General features: G+C 38.4%; 1 protein-coding gene across 3 annotated transcripts in view; it reads left to right on the top strand.

Annotated features, from left to right (window-relative positions):
* The window catches only part of nalcn (sodium leak channel, non-selective), a 64,037-nt gene that overhangs the window by 3,250 nt on the left and 40,649 nt on the right, over positions 1 to 20,138 (top strand). The window contains exons 2-12 of one of the 3 annotated variants that reach the window (XM_006788152.2): positions 1,326 to 1,440; positions 1,645 to 1,706; positions 2,423 to 2,563; positions 2,670 to 2,852; positions 4,993 to 5,076; positions 5,186 to 5,325; positions 5,422 to 5,547; positions 7,158 to 7,309; positions 8,738 to 8,880; positions 9,151 to 9,255; positions 13,649 to 13,735. In XM_006788152.2, coding sequence (XP_006788215.1) covers positions 1,665 to 1,706; positions 2,423 to 2,563; positions 2,670 to 2,852; positions 4,993 to 5,076; positions 5,186 to 5,325; positions 5,422 to 5,547; positions 7,158 to 7,309; positions 8,738 to 8,880; positions 9,151 to 9,255; positions 13,649 to 13,735 — 1,203 coding nt within the window. In that variant the 5' untranslated portion in view covers positions 1,326 to 1,440; positions 1,645 to 1,664. The remainder of the gene's footprint in view (positions 1 to 1,325; positions 1,441 to 1,644; positions 1,707 to 2,422; positions 2,564 to 2,669; positions 2,853 to 4,992; positions 5,077 to 5,185; positions 5,326 to 5,421; positions 5,548 to 7,157; positions 7,310 to 8,737; positions 8,881 to 9,150; positions 9,256 to 13,648; positions 13,736 to 20,138) is intronic. The other 2 variants (XM_035906797.2, XM_035906798.2) reach the window with 2 other exon arrangements.

Below are 20,138 nucleotides of genomic sequence, written 5' to 3' on the forward strand. Positions count from 1 at the left end.
TTGTGATTGCAAATTTTCTTGAACTATCGTAATACAGTTTTGAGGCTGTTTTGAGGACAATTGACTGACAAACAGTCAATTGTCACTTTAGAGCTTCTGACAATGTGGGGTTATTGTATGTATAAAAAGGTCTGTAATTCCTGAACAGTTAAGGCATTTATTTTGCTAAACATCTTGGATTAAAGCTGAAAGTCTGTACTTCAATCATGTCTGGATTGTTTGATTTAAAGTCCACTGTGGTTGTGTACACAGGCAAAAAAGTGTAAATTTGTCTGTGTGATTCTTTTGGATATTTTATTAAAATTGAAATGTTCAAATGAAATGCTACACAAAACTTATCTCTGGAAATGAAAGTAGAGGTTAATGCTATTGCGGTGTTATTATGCTCTCATCCTTAGACACTATATGAAAAGTTAAAAAAACTTTTTCATAAGCAACCATACAGGGGATTTGTGCTAGAGCAGCTATGAATACCTGAGTATCATTGTAGGTTATGGTTAAGAGATGAAGAATTGAACAAATGAGCTGCATGCCCACATCTACAAAAGTATTTCTTGTGTCTTGAAAGAAGATGCTGCTCTCAAAATGCACTCAAAAATAGAAGTTCAACAAAGAAAGTTTGCATACTCAAACAAATACTCACAGTTACAATTAATGTGCCCAGAGATCACGTTTTTTCCTGTGAGGAACATGTCCTTTCCCCAAATGGGAAAGTAATTGCAGTCTTTGCCACCTATACTCCCACATAATAGCACTTAGACCCTGTAATTTTGTTTTCACTCTTCCTCACGTCTCCATCTGCATATGTTAAGTGTAGCAATTACACTGGGAAATTGCTTCTAACTACATGGGGTTTGTAGCATGGATGGACAGTTTCTTTTCTTGGTGGGGGCATAAAAAGGAAACAAGGATGTGATACCGTTACATTGTTCTGCCTTCGTTCCAATCCTAACTTAGTTCTGTTTCAAAGAGGAAATTTTTTACAATTTTTATTTGACCATCAAAGTATGTTTGCATATTTTTTGCATCATATGTCAGTCAGCAAAGGTCAAGTCAAAATGTAATGTAATCAAGTCATTGGGGCAGCAGCTGTTGTTGCATTTGCATATGCTGTTAGCTGTTTTACACGCACACATATGTGTGTGCGCACACACACACACAAGTGCAAGACATTCTTTTGCTTTTCATCTCTGGTCAGTCAGCTTAACTGACTTACTCTAAAATTGACATTGTGTTTTTAAAATATGTGCTGAATATGACATAAAAATGTTTTCTTATCCCTTTTTACTGCTCTTATTATTGCTACCGTTCACTGATTGCTGCAGCAGGACCTCAAGGCCTTTAGGACAATCTCCTTTTTGCATCTCTAGTCTGTCTCTCTGGTTGGTTTCTCCACCCCTCTGTGACCTGGGGATGAACGCACCAATGAGGAGCCTCACAGTGAGTCCCCGTGGTCCTCTTCCACCCCATCTTCTTCTTCCACAACACCTCACTCACTCACTCACTCACAGAGTGTGTCGCATATATGCCTTGATGTCAGACGTGGTGGGCATTCCTGTCTTTATGAGCGTACTGTAGATGTGGGTAGTGTACTGTATACCATATAAGCCATAATGTTGACTAACTGTTGTGTGTTATTTACAGGGTATGCCTGATCGCATGTTATGTGCAGTGCTGGAGCAATTTCAGCTTTACTTTTCCCTTTGGTATGTGCGCTTTGTCTCCATTCAGAGTGTCATTTTTTCTTGTGTTCTTAGGTTAAAATGGCCTGTAAAGTTTTCTTTTTTCTGCATACATACATTCGCACAAAGATACAAACAAATGCTGACATGCACAGGTAACACTTGGTCACACCTCCGGACAGTGTACAGCATATTTTACTGGCACTTTGGTGTTCGATACAGGGAAGATCATGCGTGATCTTTTCAAATGGTAAGTTAGTGGAGCTGTTCCAACGTAATACACTTGTTCTGTGTTCCATGTGTGCTGCGTTGTGTATCACGGTGGCCATTCAACAATGCAACGCATTCAGTTTTAATCACCAAAAATCTGCTCTGGCAATTCAAGTCAGGGAAGTTTACTCTTCGGACTAGACATTGCAGGAAATTTTGATGCTACATGTAAAAACACCCAGAAGCCACTCCCGATACACGTCTCATTTAATACTATTTAATACACTAGATTTCTGCATTGGTTAACTATGTACATTTTTAAGAGGTATAGTGATTGTTGGCAGGCCAAGTGCCTTGCACCTGCACTTTTTTTTAAGTATGTCTTAAATTAATTTCTTATATTATAATGATATGATTAAAGTTTTGAAAAAGTTGTAGTGCCACTGCCCAGACTTGGATGCAGCCAGAGTATTCCCCTGTTCCTTGTTTATCTTTGGTCATTGTGTGGTCTGCCTCCCTCTCTGTGTCAGATCCACTCTTTGTATAGCACAGCAAGCCCCAGCATGCTGAAGAGGAAACAGAGCTCACGGGTCGAGGCCCAGCCCATGACTGACTTTGGGCCAGATGAGACCCTCGCAGACAGTGCTGACATTTTCTGGATAAATAAACCAGTGAGTGTACGCGTGTGTCTGGCTCGGCTAAGGACAACATTAAGAATACAGAAAGATATTAAGGCTCATTTTTGGAATTATTTCCTTTGTTGTTTCCTTCCATCAGTGGGTGCACTCTCTGCTGCGAGCCTGTGCCATCATCAGTGTCATCTCTGTGTGCATGAACACCCCAAAGACGTTCGAGCATTACCCTCCGCTGCAATATGTGACATTCACGCTGGACACACTGCTCATGTTTCTCTACACTGCCGAGATGATCGCCAAGATGCACATCAGAGGAATCATTAAGGTAGCTGCTGCATCATGGCCACGAGAGACTGTAGAGTGTCAGTGAAATTCAGTGAGCAGTAGCAGTAAAAGACTAGCAACCACAGAAAAATGGCAGGTGTTGTTTGTTTGTTTTTTTAATCTCAGACCGTTACTGCCAAGTAAATTATGACTAATAATATTTCTTTATTTTTTTAAAAACTATTCACAACTTTGATGCAAGTGATTGGAGTGACAACAAATGAGACTTTATTTGTACATTTTTCAAATCTGTCAATCTGTTTCTCTGTGATCGTGATTTTTTTGAAGGTTTGCAGTGAACTGTGGTTGAAAGTTATGTGGTATAATAACATGTGATTAGCCCCTCTTTCTGTCCCGTGTACATTATGGTTATACAGTCACACTATAGCTAAAATATAAAGATGACTAGATGACCTCCTTGTGACTTGTGGTTGCTCAGTGACTGCACTGAATTTTCTTGGATTCTTGGATTTCTTGGATTTGGTAACAGATTGTGAGTAGCTGCAGCGACCAACTGGTCTCGCAGAGGCTGAACATGCAACACCTTCAACCCCTGGGTGACCACTTTCGGTTGCGAGGTGGGAGGCCTCTTATGTTGCAGGCTACCTGTCTCCAAATAGTCGCTGACCTAAATCATTCTCAGTCAGATTGGTGAAGGTTTGCAAACAATTGCTGTCTAATTTCGAAATTAGACATATTGCCAGCACATTGCAATCAGTCTGAGTCAGCATGTCTCTTTGCAGTATGGGGCTCAACTCATCTGGTTGCCCACTGGCAGTGTTCTGGTTATATTTCTGTAAAAAAAAAATTCAGGTTTTTGCAGTTAAATTGCCATCCTGCAGCAACTAAGTCACTATTTGTGGAGGAATGTTTGAATTTCTGTTTCAAATCTAAGAGGTCCTCAGTTGCGACTGAATGCTTGAGCCCATTCAGTCATAACTGATAGCAGACTGACTCCTTACTGGTATTTTATCACCGTCTCAATGCACGAAAGTCACTCACTGACTGTGAGCGGTTGCACATCTGGTTCCCATCTTCATTTCAAAGGCAGTGAGATGAAGCTCATTGTATGCTCTTTCAATAATTTTGGTTGTGCTCCAGCACCATCAAACTTTATATTTCTGAAGACAATAGAGGCAGACTCTGTTGCTAGTCCAGTTACAGGGGTACCAAAGAAGTTGTTTTCCATAGAGGACCAGATTCAGCAGCTTTAGCAGAAATGTTCCCTTATGCAAGCAATAAAAATATATTACAACAGAAAGTTTAAATGTTTTAGCTCTGGACGTAAATGTGCACTTCAAGCAGAACAGAAACATTTCTGCTTCTTACTTGTAGTGTTTCTTTTAGTTATTATTGATAGCTGAATTCCATTCTTTGTCTTGAAATCAGGATGGTGTTTTCCAATTTTACTATCTGATCTGAAATAAACTTTTATAAATGATGCAGATATGACATTTTAGTCTTAAGTAATTTCTGTTTTAAAGTATGGTACTGTGGATATGTAGTTTTAAGCTAGTTGTGGAAAATTACTGCCCAAAGTACATGATCTTCTTAGTGTGGTAAAGTAATTGCATGCTTTTGTTCTTGTCAGCAGCGTGTTTAATCAAAGATGGTCCTTATCTGTAAAGTGTTTCCGAACACACCCTAGTATTTGCAGTCTTTCTTCCTGTGCAAGACCCCTAAGAGCTCCTAACGGACTCTCCCTCTCTGTCTGGAAACAGTAATTAAGTATACCCATTTTGCTGGCCCCCCTTGGCATTTCAGTTTGTTCACACCTCAGGGGCTTAATGATTGAAAATAGGTTTGAAATTTGTGGTTAGTTTGTCAAAATGGGGACAATATTTTCAAGTTCTGTATTTCTTGAATATTGCCATTACTTTGAACTCACACAAACATTTTCTATCACAATAAAAGCTTTCTGCAGCAGACTTTCCCAAGGTGAGGGGAATGCTTGAATTTTTCCATAAAGATTATCCATGAAACAACCTAGAATATTTGTAATGTAATTTATTCAAAGAAAATATGGCCTTGAAGAATGATGCTGGTTATATTTGTCTTATTTATTAACTTATGTTAGTATTTCCTGCTTTTTAAGGCTTTGGTCTTTTAACTGTTGCTCCTTTGTTTCTGTCTCTGTACAGGGGGATAACTCTTATGTGAAGGACCGCTGGTGTATGTTTGATGGATTCATGGTATTTTTCATCTGGGTGTCCCTGGTTCTGCAGGTGTCTTGCAACTTTTTGTTTTTGAATATATTGCACTTTTGCAGCTTGTCATAATGCCATGCATTAGTATGTATTAAAATGATTAATAATCAATTTATTTTATTTTTAGGTCTTTGAAATAGCAGAGCTTGTAGATCAGATGTCTCCATGGGGAATGCTGAGAATCCCTCGAGCGCTTATCATGATAAGGGCCTTCAGGATCTACTTTCGCTTTGAGCTTCCTCGCTCCCGCATCACTAACATTCTGAAGTAAAATACTGTCGTAAGCGTTTACATTACATATGGTCTTTGTACATGTGAAATATATCTCATAGATATCTCTTTCTGTACTATTTTGCATTGCAGGCGATCCGGGGAACAGATTTGGAGTGTGTCAATATTCCTACTGTTTTTTCTCCTGCTCTACGGAATTCTGGGGGTTCAAATGTTTGGAACGTTCAACTATCACTGCGTTACTAATGATACAATCGGGTAAGAACGAATGATTAAATAAATGTAACATTGGATGCTTTTTTTTGGATTATCAAGTCCGATATAAACTTTTTTACTTTTTTTGGACTAAACTATCATCTCTCCAGAAATTAGAAGATACCTACGCTAAGTGTCTTTGTTAAAGATCATATAAACACTGAGTGCAAAGTGTCAAAGGAGAAAACTTTTAATTAGAATAATGCTTTTGGAGACAAACGTTTTGGTAGTGACTGCAATGGTTAAACCCCCAGGTTGCAGCCAGAGTTAATGGTAATTATAATAATTAAATTTTCCTGCATTGTCCAGCCTTTGCATTATGCTTCTCCATTTCCTCCCTGATGTGTTCCTAAGCACCCCAGGGACACAGAATATATTAGCCATTAGTAAGAGGAAATATAGTACCAGGGCATTGTGATATTCATGTATAGCTTTGTCATTCATCTGTATTATATAAGTCCAAAAGTGGTGTGGCAGTTGGGCATTTAATTTGTTTGCTACTGAGCTCCTTTCCCCCCAAATCCAATACATATATATATGTATTGGGGTATCTAATGGGGTATTTTAGAAAAATGTCACACGTGGGCAGACATGTCTAATCTCTGTTTGCCCTATGCCCTTGGCACAAAGTCAAGCTGTCTAGCTTTTCACACACATGGGATTTGATGAAAACTGTGGGAACAATGGCAGGGGGCATTCTCTGATACGGACATTAAAGGGTTTTGGCTATATGAATAGAATAAAGTCCCCTTTTATGGATGTTAGGATTCCTACAAATGACCTCAGCACTGTTGAACTTCCTGACATGAATCATGATGTTGAATGAGATATAACACTTGAATATGTGTTACTTTTTTGTTCTGTAGAGGTTTTATAACTGTTTTATATACAACTGTACAACTGTTTCCAGTTTTGATGAGTAGTCTAAAGTGAAAAAAAAAGGTTCTAACAAATTATACATTTTATTTTGAAATAACATAACATTTATTCATCACTACACATTGTGATAAATCTAAGGTTATTGCATACTTTGAACTGTTTAATGAAACTGTAGCATTTTAGGACCTTAAGCACGCTTTAATAAGGGGTATCATTATGTTTTTGTTTTTGTGTTATCAAATTACAGATGCCGAAAACCAGTCATAAATCATTTCTTATAACACTCACAAAATGTAATATTTTTGCTTTTCACTGGACATTTTCTCTCTTCTTTCAGGCTTCATTTATCGCTCCTCTGTCATCAAGAAAGGGAATATCATAGATAAGACACATTGATATTATTCAGCTCAGTATAATGAGCTTTATTGGGATTCACCACTATGCCTCTGATTGCCCTTTGTGATAGTGCAATAAATTATTCCCTCTGATTCTCTACCTCTAATAAACAATTTGGATGAATGTCTGTGCAGACAATTTGAAAGCATTAATTTTCATTAGCCCAATCAAGCTGTTCCTGGTAACACCTGTGGCAATAAGACAAAGAGAGGAATTGTATTCACACATTAACCTTTGTTTTTCTTTTTTATTAGGCATTTTTCTTTTTTGCAAGCACTGCCATTTTTGATATGAGCTAGTAATTTTTTTTTTTTTTTTGTATTTGTTTTATTGGTAAGCAATGTGTCATTGAACAACTTGACCATCCCAGACACCCACTGCTCCCCTGATGGAGAAGGCTACCAGTGTCCTTATGGCTTCAAATGTATGGACCTGAAAGAACTGGGTCTGAGCCGACAGGAGCTCGGTTATAGTGGATTCAATGAACTAGGTATGCGCTACACAATGATTCCTTCAAACGTACACGGATAAAGAACTATTTATTATCATATATTTTTATTTGTTTAAAAAATATATACAATTTTACAATTTAAATTTCTTACGGAGGCCAAAAAATACACACTGTAATGAAAATTATAATTCTATACTGAGTAACTTCAGCACATGTTACTAAACATTTAACTAGAAAATTTCACCTTCAAGGCTTCCATATATTTGATAAAGACCTGTGGAAAAGATGACCTTGTTTTGTCTATTCTACATAGCTCAAAAAATATTTAAAAAATACACTAAAAACACATCACCCCTCCAGGTAAAAACAAAAATCATGCTAGTTATCAGATAGGGCCTGGGTAATTTGCTAGGGACAAAAGGATGAGACATAGTTTGGTGGAAATGAAAGTTATAAACCTACAGATCGGCTGAATCCAAAGATAAAATGGAAAAAAATGATGCTGCAGACTAGTCCATTTCGCCGAAATTTCATTTCAGCAATTCAAAATGTTATTCAGTTGTTTGTTAGGACTAAGTTAGTCACATGACAAAGTCTTCACTCTCACCAAGAGGAAATATACAGAGTGTTTTAAGAAGAATCATCCAATTTCAAAAGGCTATATTTTTTTTAAAGCAATGCACATAAAATCTTGCAGTAACTTTTGAAATGCATGGCTGAATATTACGTTTTCCATACAAAGCTTAACAGTTTTGACCAGGCAGCCATGAGAAACGCACGTAGTGGCTGGGTAATTAAAGCCCTTTAAAATCGGATGATTCTTTTTGATACACCTTGTATGTTTGAATGGTAATAGTTTAACTGGGGAACTCAACCTTTGATGACAGTTGTCAGCTACTTGTTTCCAATCTAACACTGATTAATTTGTGCAGAGAAGAATATTATATACCTCAGAAAAGTAAAAAGAGAATGTTCACTCTACTTTTTCAAGCACTACAATAACTTGAAATAGTGTTTCTCCATAAAATCATCTTTGGCTAAGACTTAATAGAACAGACAGTTCCTTTGCAAAGAGCATGTTAATCAGAAAAACAGCAAAGATTTAATTTTTGATTTTTTTTTTGTTCTTTTTGCTTGGCCTGCTGACATAATTTATGTTAATTAGAGGCATCAAAGATGAGTTGATTGGGTTTGAGTCTGGCAAACAGAATTTCCCGTCTTGTCATTATAACAAAGGGAACTATGAGGACTCTGTGAGCTGTCAGAGTAAACACTCATTATAGGTAAAAAGAGAAACTCAAACTGTTATCTTTTTAAATGGCTTAGTCTTCGGGGGAAACATAATAATTGGTGTGCGGTTCACAGACATCGACATGTTAAGCAAAAGACAGATGCTGACGTTTGTTTCTTCAGAAATCAGCTTCTCATCTGACTGCTTCTTTCTGACTCTTGTTTGTTTTTGCTCAGGCACGAGTATCTTCACTGTGTATGAAGCTGCGTCACAGGAAGGCTGGGTGTTCCTCATGTACAGAGCCATTGACAGTTTCCCTCGCTGGCGCTCCTACTTCTACTTTATAACTCTGATTTTCTTCTTGGCGTGGCTTGTCAAGGTTAGAGCTTGGCTCTCTCTGCTGCACTTTTCATGATAATTTCTGGAGATCGTTGAACACCGAAAGGTTAAGGTTAATTGACATAACCTAATAGTTCACCTACAAACATGATGATTTACCCTTTTTAGTAGAATGTCCTCTGGCTAATGAGAGAATTAATGTCACGACAGTGAAGGGAAATCAAGCAATGGGCTTGCACTTGGTCATTGACTTCGAATAGCCTGAGCGCTCTTACTCTATCGTTGTCCTCTTTTTTTTTTCTTTTTACAGAATGTCTTCATTGCAGTCATCATTGAGACATTTGCTGAGATTAGAGTCCAGTTTCAGCAGATGTGGGGGTCAAGGAGCAGTACCACCTCTACTGCTACAACACAGGTACAACTGCTACAGAACCAAGCTAAAAGAATAGAGCCATAAAACTGACAAATTGTACAAATTGATCTCATGTACACGTTGGTAATCAAGTGCATCAAATTCAGATGACTAGAACACAAACACATTTTGACACTATATAGATTTTCCGCATTGTATTTTGATCCATAAATGCTTTCAGAAATCGAAAGAAATGACTCCTTAATGACTCGTATACAGTAATTTTTTAATAGACCTTAGTGTATGTAGGCTCATATGTAAAAAAATATTCAGATAAAAATAATAATTAAAAAAAGACAAGACATTTATGTGGCCATGTGACAAGTTGGCTCTCAGTAGCAGGAAAGGTTTACTCTATGAACTTGGTTGTTGACTGTGTGAAATGTTTCTTGCTTTTGTTGGGCCTTTACTGAATCATTCAGGGGACATAGTGAAAGCTGTGTCCGAATTGGTGGCATCAAGTTGGGCAGGTTCTCAGTGGGCGTTTGGCTCATCCAAGATTATGCATTTTCACAGATTGTGTTTGTTTTATCAGGGAAAAAAATCCAATGGTACAGCTAAACACTAAATGCTGTTGCAAATCTGTTACCTCTCTACTCTTTATAGAGTATAGCTTGCAACTTAACATTTTTGAGATATGCGCAGATCACAGTATTCAATGAAGTCACTAATGGTCACATCAGCTGTTTCTAGCAAATGTCAAGGTTATGGTGATTCAACATACGTACATTAAAAAAAAACATGTGGCTGTTGTTGTGTGTATGCTCTTTCCAAGGCCCTTATACTGCATCATACCAGTCTGACAAGAGTGATTGGTGTGAGTAGATCTGTTATTCCAACAAAACCAAGGTCCCAAAAAAGAAATTGTTTTATGCCATGAATATCTGGGGTCACACTCACGAAAACTCAAAAAAGGCAGCTAGACTTTTGAAAAGAGTTTGGAAGAGGATTTCTCCTGTATTGACATGAATGGAAGAAAGTTTGGGAATCTCATCAGCATGTCTTGGGTGTCCCTTTCCAGAACATACTGAAGGATTATACCCTTGGGATTTAACATAAAAGCTGAACAGCATGGCTGGAAAGGGGATCTTCTTAACTACCTTGTTCAGCTTTGTTTTGCAGTGTCTATCTCACGCATCCTGTCTGTGTGCTATCTGCTACTTGAAGCCAGGGATCTCTGCCTGAATTTGTCTGCAGCACGTCAGGGAGCTCTTTAGGGTGTCAGTACTTTACAGTGCATTCTTGACGTTTCTGTGCCAGGCGTCTTTAGATCAACCGTGGTTTGTTTGCCACCAGGTGTATCCAGCGCACGGCTGGCACGAGGCGAGTTGTGTGGCATGCGACAGACATGTTCCAGCCATCTCCATTGGTACAGTTTGTCTGTCCTGCTCTGCAGATTTTCCCTTGAGATGATGTTTAGCTGAAAGCTCTCGAGAGCAGCTCCAATTTCATTTTGAGTATAAACACGATCTTTTAGTTATACAGGAAACAGTCTTGAAAATACTAAGCTTTGTCTGAATGCTGGGTTGATGGAGCTCCAAAAAGACTTCAGCATGTGAACTTTTCATAACCTATTATGAGTCTGCAGTTTGTCCACATTACATTTTAAACTCTTTAAAAATATATATAGTTTGGGGGTTCATCTATAATAGATTTTGATTAATTTCTCTCATTTCTTCTTATCACAACACCACTGCTATGCAATAACCCGCAGAAATAATGTTATATAGCAAAATAAGTAAAGTTGTATACATTACATTGTATTGTATTTAATGTATTCATTATGGAGCACTATGGAATTGACAGCTCCAAAGGCTAAATAGAGAAATAACAAAAAACAAATGTCCTTTAGCAACAATTAAATAATACTTTTTAAAAAACAACTTAGATATGTGAAAGCAAATTGCAAGACTGAACTTAAGAGTTTCTTTGGTCTAATATTTGCTTCTGGAGTTATACTTTCACTATTTGCAAATAGTTTTGAAACTATATAGGGACATAAACAAGAGAGAGAAATTATCAGGAATATTCACCAATGTTAATGCCCCAAGAGCTATTGAGGAACATATAAAAGTGATTTATGTGACAAAATATAATTTGAGGCTCATTCTATAAATGGTTTCTTATTGTGTATTGTGTGTAGCCAACCTCTAATGAATACAGTACAACAATATATAACAAATATGTTATGAATCCATGTGCAAATTTGCATTTGGCAATTGTGTTGATGGTAAAGCTATGAAGCCAGTGTTTGGTTTAGAGTTTAAACATTTGAAATGAATAATCCGAATGATGTCAACCTGACAAGCGGTGAACTGCAGACGTTTTTTCCACAGAGTCCTGAAAATGATTCTTCTTGTAATGTCATGAAAGTAAAACCTCTGCTACTTCACTCATGAATGGAAAACAGGCTAGTGCCACTGGCATACTCCTGTGACCTTGAAAACAATTAGCCTTTCTTGCCATTATCAAAATTAATCATAATCACATCGTCATGCCCCAGTCTTTATCTTAGAGGGGGGGAAACTAATTAGCTTTGGTGTTACACTTAACTGTCAATCACAGATGATGAAAAGAATATGATCCATTCTTAAGGTTCCCCGGAGAGAGCAAGTTTGGTATAAGGTGGCCCTGGGAGATGCTACCCATTCTATACTCCCTATTTCTTGTCTTTGCTATATTGTCTCCCGATTATTGCAGCTTTGAATAGAGATTAGAATGGAAAGCTTAACTGCGTTGATTAAAAATGGGAAAAAAAATGAAAAGGATAAATCAGCCTTTGTTTGACAAGATTAGACTTTAAATTCTATATTCTGATGAGCAGTTATGAAGTGCTGAACATTAAGCTGAAATATAGTGTAACTTTATCTTGGTTTGTCTTGAGTAGAATAATATCAACTTTAAATTTTTGATATCAACGTTGATATCAGCATTGTTTTTGCTGATATAAAAACAAAACAAAGCTAATGGCATGCTATGGATTTGACATCAGTCTATGTGATTTTAAAATGATGTAGTAGATATCAAAGCTGAAACAGTGTGCAGCAGGTGGGATGGTGGGTATGTAATCACAGAACAGGATGACAAATGATGCAGGCATGTTAAAAATGTTTTATGTGTGAGAAGCCAGCAGCTGCAGATCAGTCCACACGTTTGTGTTTTATGCTCCTCACATCACTTCAGAGAAAATTCATGATACAAAAGGATTTAATCCACCACCTACTGCATGGAATGATTTCAAGGACGGTCAGGCCAAAAACACTATACCAGCTCATTTGCTAAATAAATCATTAATATTCCAGATTAAGTCACATCTGGCTCGTGTCGAGTTCAAAAGCAGTGTTCTCCTGTTTTCAGATTAGTCAGTTTTGTTTTTTAATTTAATTCTAGCTGCATGTTAGTACATTGTTGGCATTGTGTTGGTCAGTGCTCTGCTTTGGACCAGACCAAAATGTCACGGTAAATGACTGCCGTGTATTTCATGCAAGCATTTTGGTCACCAGAGGGTGAATACTGAATTTAGTTAACTTTTGACTCTGTTATTTGTTGTTCCTACATGATCACCTAAAGTTTCCCCACTACCAGGCCAAATTTTACTTCGTGGCATGTCGCAGCTAATGCATAAATGCCCATAACATTAACAACATTGCTGCCATATAGTAATTTAACACAATTAATAATAATGTCCAGGTCTGCCAGGCCTTTAAATGTTTCCTGTAGCCTGACTACAGGATTTGTTATGCTACATTCCGTCAATCCTCATTTTTCTCTGTATGTTTGCTTTAGGATCACATAGTTTTCTCCAGCCTAGGCAGCAAATTAATTTTCAGTGAAATTATGGTTTGTGTGTTATTAATTTAGATTTTCTATAATATAAATTATTTAAAACTGGGATTAGCATCTGCCCGAGTGGCTATAAACACTTGATCTTGGTGTGATATGGATACATGGCAATCACAGTATGTTTGCTGTATATGAGTTATTGTAATGTTTGGCAGCTAACTGAAATAAACACTTTTGGTTGATTCTTAATATCAAGTGAACTCTTTGCTGATATTTCTTATATGTCTAATTTGTTATATTCAAGATTTGGTAGAACTGTTATTAATGAGTGAACCAGCTGTCTTGTGTATTTGAAAGTCTCTGCTCTGATATTTGCTTGTTTTTATTTCCGGTGTTAGGTCCTTAGGCCTGCATATTGTATTTAGTAGCTATCACACTGCTTGTGTGGGTTGGTTCTGTGTGTATGCCTTCAGCTTTATTCTGGCCACAGATGTCTTATGAAGATGTAGCCTAGAGGTTGAAATGTCTGTTGTGTCCAGTGTTTTGAATGGTATGGAGATTTTATGTGTGTGTGTGCTCGTTCTTCCACTTACATGCTGTCCTTGTGCCTCAGATGTTTCATGAAGATGCTGCTGGGGGATGGCAGCTTGTTGCTGTGGACGTCAACAAACCACATGGCCGAGCGCCTGCCTGCCTCCAGGTAAACACATCACACGATTAATATGCTGCTGGTGTAAACTGTTTCTTTTTCCTCTCGTATGCACCTGCATAATTCCTATTCTGTCTATTAACAAAAAGCAGATAACTTCATTCTCCTAACAGCAGCTGTAGACTGATGCAGTATCACATCATTGTTTTTGCATTTGTTTCTTTCTTTAGTGGCTGAACAGTGTCAAACAGTTAAGTGATGGGATTTAAAATGAGGGGAGGCTCATGTTTGATGTGTAACGCTGCGCTAATGATGTCGCTCCAGTGACAGATGGGTTTTAAATGACTTCTACATGATGGACACCACTGGTGTCTCGTGGTTGGTGTGATCCAAATGGTTGGGCTTTAAAGATAAGCTGAAAGCGGCGGGTGTTGTTTGCAGCTGGCCCGCTGTTGATAGCGGCGTGTTGTGGTGTAAAAAGCTGGGCCCTTGCTGTGAAAGACTGCCAATGGAGTCTGCAGCTATGTGAAGGTGGATGGCTGTCAGCATGCCCTAATGGAGTTAAAGCTGCTCTGGAGCTTTAAGGATGCATGCACACATAAACAGAGCAAGGAAGAGAGTGCAAATAATAACAGGGAAATTTGAAGAAGGGAAGAAAAGAGAAAATGCGAAATATGCAGTATTCCCATTAAAGCAGCATGTCCCCCAGAGCCTCATCATCGGCTGAAGGAAAGATTTAGATAGAGGGATAACCAGAGGGATAAACACGGCTGACTTCCCTCTGAGCCGTGTGCTGCATTACAAGGAACAATCAAAGACTTCTTCATTTGCCTTATTCACTCATAACAAATAGCTATTATTGTCATTATGTGATAACAAGAAGACCCTTTCCAACAGTAGAAAGGTTAATGGAGTGAAAGACAGCAGCATTAGGTCACGTTTATAGCACTGGGTCAAAAAAGACAGCTTCTGTTTTAGTCAGACTGCTGTGTGGGTGAATTGCGGGTTAGATTGCATTCGCCTCCAGTAAAACTATGAGCAGATGGGCAGAAAGAAGCTGAATCTGGTGAACGTTTACCTCAAAGGCCATGTCTTCTTGTTTGATTGCTTTGCTGTACATAATTCTGGATTTTTGCTTCAACATCATTAACTGCTGATAATAGGATAGGAGAAAGGAAAGGATTTTTTTCAAGTCATATACCAGAGGATACAGACGCTGTGGGGCCGGCTCCCTGTGAGAGGGAGCAAGCTTCACAGTGAACTGGTAGATGCAAGGCAACTCACACTACCATCACATGGACTGTTGGAAATGGCCTTGAAATTGTGATAGATGAACATCTGTCTCTGATAATCAAAACACAGAAACATAGGATAGAAATAATCCTGATATTGCTTTATTAACTTCAGCAAAATATATTTCATATTAAGGCCAGTACTAGACAATGCATGTATTATAACAATAAAAAGAGTTTTAAAAGGAAAAGCATATGTTAGCTAAATATTTAGTATATATTACTATGGGATTTCAGATCCTACCGTCAAAATAGCCTAGATGATTTTCATGTTTCCATGGTAACAATCAGTGACACGTGTTTACCAATGATACCATCTGACAAAAGCTGAGGAAAAACTGCCTTGCAGATAGACTTGAGTGCAAGCAAGGAAAACAAGATTTTGTTTAGATAACCTGCTGAAACTTTTGTTTTAGTTTGTTTGTTCAGTTGAGATTCTTATTTTTTTAAGCTGGTATGTAAATGTTTTAGCCTGCTTGTGCATTCAGTGTGTCAAATGTGAGGCAAATAATGATTAAGTATTAGCTGAATACTTGTGACTGATTTTGACATGTATTGTACAGTGCTAATCTCAAAAGTCGTCCATTGTTTTCTGGTGCCAGTCAGACACTGACAGCAGTTTGTGGCATGTAAAGCCATCAAAGCACTCTGAAAATGTTTTGATGTTTTCATGTTGTCAAAAACACTGCAAGATCTAACCCAGCTCTTCAAACCGAACCAGAAAGGCCTAATCAGAGATCACAAAGAAGGATTTTAAGTAAGGAAATCTGTTACAGGTTTCACAGATTAGTTGTTGAAAGAGGTTAATCTCATCTAAAATGCGTTGTACACAAAATATTCACCAGTATTGACTTGAAGAATTATTCTTTTATTTTTAAAGGACTTTAATTTAAACTGTTTCCTAATTTATCAGAACAGGCCAGTCCATAATGTGCTTTGACTTCTAATGAGAAAGCATAATAAAGACAAACAACACACTGTTCATTATTAAATCATGATATTTCCCACTGCAAATGGTACTTCAGACTTAGAATTTCCTTAAGGTATTACAATTTTTAGATATTGTTAGATTTAAATAAAAGAAATGTAACTGAAAATCACTGTAAAATGAGTTTAAATAGGAAAGACATGGGATTGATTGCATTGACAGTTAGTGTAGGTGCACCTGTGTATCTGTGCATCCATGTGTCGTGGGCAGTTGTACACAGTAGTTTACTCAATGTATGTAAATGTGATTTAAAAAAAACCCCACACATTTCTCTGATGTAATGGTTGGTGTGAGGAGGCATGCCATATTACACCAGTATCAGATTATTGATGGATGCCCCTTGCACGCTTTCTTTAAAGCTTTGCCAAACACTGTATTTCTTTGCTTTTTCATCCATATCAGAAGGGAACAGTGTTAGCTGACTTGACAGGTAGAGTGAAGACAGGTAGTGGAGATCCAGCCTGCAGGGCCATCTGTGAGTGCTGGGGAAGTGAAGTGTGAGTTTCTGTTCTGCTCTGCCTGGCTTCAGAGTAATTGGCCGTCAAATGATTAAAATGTTTCAGCGCTGGCAGGTGGGTGCTTTCTGCAGATAGGAGACCCGTGTGCATCCTGTCTTTGTCTGCTGCCGGCTCACCTATTACCGTCGGAATGTTTTTGAAACTACGTGCAAGTGTCCGGTCAGGCCTCTGCGTCTTCGACAGGCACCCGGCGATCTGCCTGCAGACGTCTGCGTGTGCGTGTGTGTCAGTCTGGGTCTGTCTTGGTCCAATCTGGCTGCAGCAGTTGGAGATAGCACATAATTGATTAACCACCTGCTCTTTTTGGAGACGGGGAGGAAATGGCAGCTTCCTCTCCTGAGGGGCTACAAACAAAAATAGCCCTCTAAGCAGGGAGCACCTTCACTTTCCTCGTCCACTCTAACAGCTGTTTTATCTAATGTTTTTATTATCTCATTTTTAACGAATGCTGTCTTACAGCAGTATAGTCTTAATCAAAATTTTGACAACATATGGCATCCTGGTTGTCATTTTTGTTGAATTAGAATATTTTGTTCTTTTCGCTTTCAGACAGTAAAAACTTTACATTTGCATATTTGTGCTCATGAAATCTACCAACAATCATTTTCATATACATATTTGCATGTTTCTCTTTGCTATAGCATTAAAAGCATATTTTTATGTTTAGACATTATAATCAGCAGTAGAGTTCAGAATTAAGGGCTGTGAGAACAAAAGACATGCATGAGTGTTCCTGTGAGTTTTTAGTAGTGCCTGTAGGAGCCATCTTACAGGTCTCTCTTTGCTATATTTTAATCACACAGACTGCTTGGACAGTATTTATTTAAGGGTTTTCAGTCGGAGACCAGTGGAGGTTAATGAAGCATTCTGTTCCTTTCCCCATAGATTTGGTCTGCTAATTAGCCCCTGATGCTCCACCGTGCCATAATTATACCGCAGATTGGTGCTTTGGCTGCTATAGGCAAAATAAAGAGAAATACTCACTGCAGATATATACTATTGGAGTCAATAATTAAAAGAGCTTCAAATGACCACTTAGGGAAAGTGGAAAAACAATAATGAATGTTCAGGTCTTCTAGTAATCCAGCAAAGTCATGTGTTTAATTTTGCGTTGTCTCTTTGCCAATGAACAGGTGCTGTTCCTCACTCCTCATCTGCAGAGCTAAATGCAGTGTGATGGATAAACCACTAGCTTACTGAGCAAAAGGAGGATCTTTTTGACCTCTCTCTCCCTAAAGCCAGAGGTTATTGATTCTCTTGAGCTCCCTATTTGTCCCTGCCACTGATCTTTGTCTTCTGGATCTTCTCAGTGACATCACTCGTATACTTTTAGGCAGCCACACAAACACAAAGATCTACAATGTGTGAAGGTTAAGGTCAGTTTGACTCTGCGTGGAAGGAGAAAGAGGGTACAAAGAAGAGAAATTAGATGAGGAGAACACAGGATGCAGAAAAGAAAGACATAGCAAGGTAGGTAGTGCATATGTGTGTAATGTGAAATGGATCATCTACAAGAAGAAAGTGAACAACATGTGACTATTCCTGTGAGATCAGCTCTGAATGTAATTGTTCTTTCAGTCTAGACAGGAGCACAGTGATATATTTTCTGAAATTAGATACACCACACAGTCCTATTCTAGGACTAAGACACAGAATGGACGCAGAGGTGGCAAAGCCAGCAGATATTAAAGGGAGACCATCATGTTTTATTAAGACCCTTTTTCCAGCCAGAGACATGAGTCAGCCTGCTGTAGTCAAGGCCGTAATAAGTCAAGGGGCACCCACTTAACTTGATCCACAGCCCAGTAAGACTTTATACACTCACTCCTTCAGCCAAAAGCTTTGAATTACAATAACTCTGTGTTGATATCTTAATTTGACAGTAGGCTTCTGAATTTGGTTTGCATATTTTATTTATTTATTTTTTTAATTCGGTTGGAATAAAAAAGCCTTAAGAGAACTCTTTGTCAAGTATAGAGACTTAAAAGATTACTCAAGCAAAACAGTCTGTAATCCCACTCAAGTTCTTCTTAATCTCAGTAAACAGGAGAGAGAAAACTGTAGCAGCAGTAGGTGCCAGAACATGGCCCAGTCTGTTGGTGACAATTCCTGTGTGACTCCTGCTTTTCCCTGCCAGCTATGTGCACATGTGCTACACTCCTCTCATGTACCAGCGGAAAGAGCATTTGTCCTCCTTGGCAGTCTGAGGGAACAGACAGAAGACGAGGAAGCAGCCAGTCTGCGTCTCTTTGTTGATTGTGTTACAGTTGCAGGCCCTGGAAAATGTCCAGGTATTATGGATATTTTCCCATCATTCAGAGGATCGGTCTCTTTACTTACAGCGGCTTGTGTCGCTACATCTCTTATATAAGGACAGCTGAATGTTGTCTCAGCTCTTTGGTGAGATTATAGTTTATTCTTCACTGACCAGAGCCTTTAGTGAGTGAGAATTTGCTTCACTGTTCAGATTGACTTAGCATTAAGGAACAAAAGTGCACAAGTCAATTAACGAGAAATCTTCACAAAAAGAGAAATAGATGTTCATTACCTATTCCTTTGTATTTTTTTCAATTGTACTTTTAATTTTACCAGAGAAAAACACACACTGAGTGCTCTTTTTCCCTAGATACCAATTTGCATGCCAGTCAAAATGATCTTTTCTCCACAACGCTATTTGCATGTATAATTTCCATCACGGACAATCTGTTGCAGTCTAGAACATAAGAGCTGAGTACATGCTGCATGTCAGAGGTATGCTGTGCTATGTATTGGGAATTAAAGTTTGCTTCACTCACGGAGAAATTGTACTATTATTCGCTGGAAAAAAAGACAAAATCGCAACTTAATGTGTAGCTGCTTGCAGCACTTGAATTCACCATCTTTCTCTCTCTCTCTCTGTGTCATTAGTAACTTTTCTGTGTGGAACTTCAGGAAGCAGTTGCTAGTAAATGTGAGGTGGACATTACATTTCAAATATGTGGATGCTTATATATAGTATATAGTTTAGTAGCTGTATATTGTCATGTCGTAGATTTGGGAGAAAACAAAAAATTGATTAAAATGTTCTATTTCAGCAATCATCAACTTCATATATTCATATTTATACAAGCAGTGTTTTTATACGTGGTGTGTGTGTGTATCTGTGCGCACGCATGATTGTGCCTGTGTGCAATGAGCACCTGGTATTTCAAAGAATCAGCCAGAGGCAGCTCGAATAAATAGCATCCATCAAACAAGTGGCAAAGGATTTCAGAGACATACAAGCCGAGGAACATCAAACAGCAGGGGAGAGCCTTCTTGTACTGCAGTTGATGCTCTTAAATTGATTCTGACATCTTGAGGCCATACAGGGTGTGCCAGTGTCATCAGCTGCATTAGGGAAACTCAGCCATTTTGCCTTTGGAACAACATGGAGAGTGTTATACGGCGAATTGCTCTGCATGTCTAGGCAATTTGGCGCAAATGGCAGCGTGAGGGCAAGATCAAAAGGTTGTTTTGTGGCAGACGTGAATGGTTACAGGGCTGTATCTCCATATGACAGATGTTCGAAGTAGACACTGCTCTCCAGGTTTTCTTAGAGATGTGATTCCCAAAAGCTGACAGAGAATATGGGCAAAGTCAGGACCTTAAGAAAATTGACTGCTTCATACACACAA

This window comes from Neolamprologus brichardi, chromosome 16 (genome assembly GCF_056152115.1).
Source record: "Neolamprologus brichardi isolate AB-2024 chromosome 16, ASM5615211v1, whole genome shotgun sequence".
In the NCBI taxonomy this organism is placed as follows: domain Eukaryota; kingdom Metazoa; phylum Chordata; class Actinopteri; order Cichliformes; family Cichlidae; genus Neolamprologus; species Neolamprologus brichardi.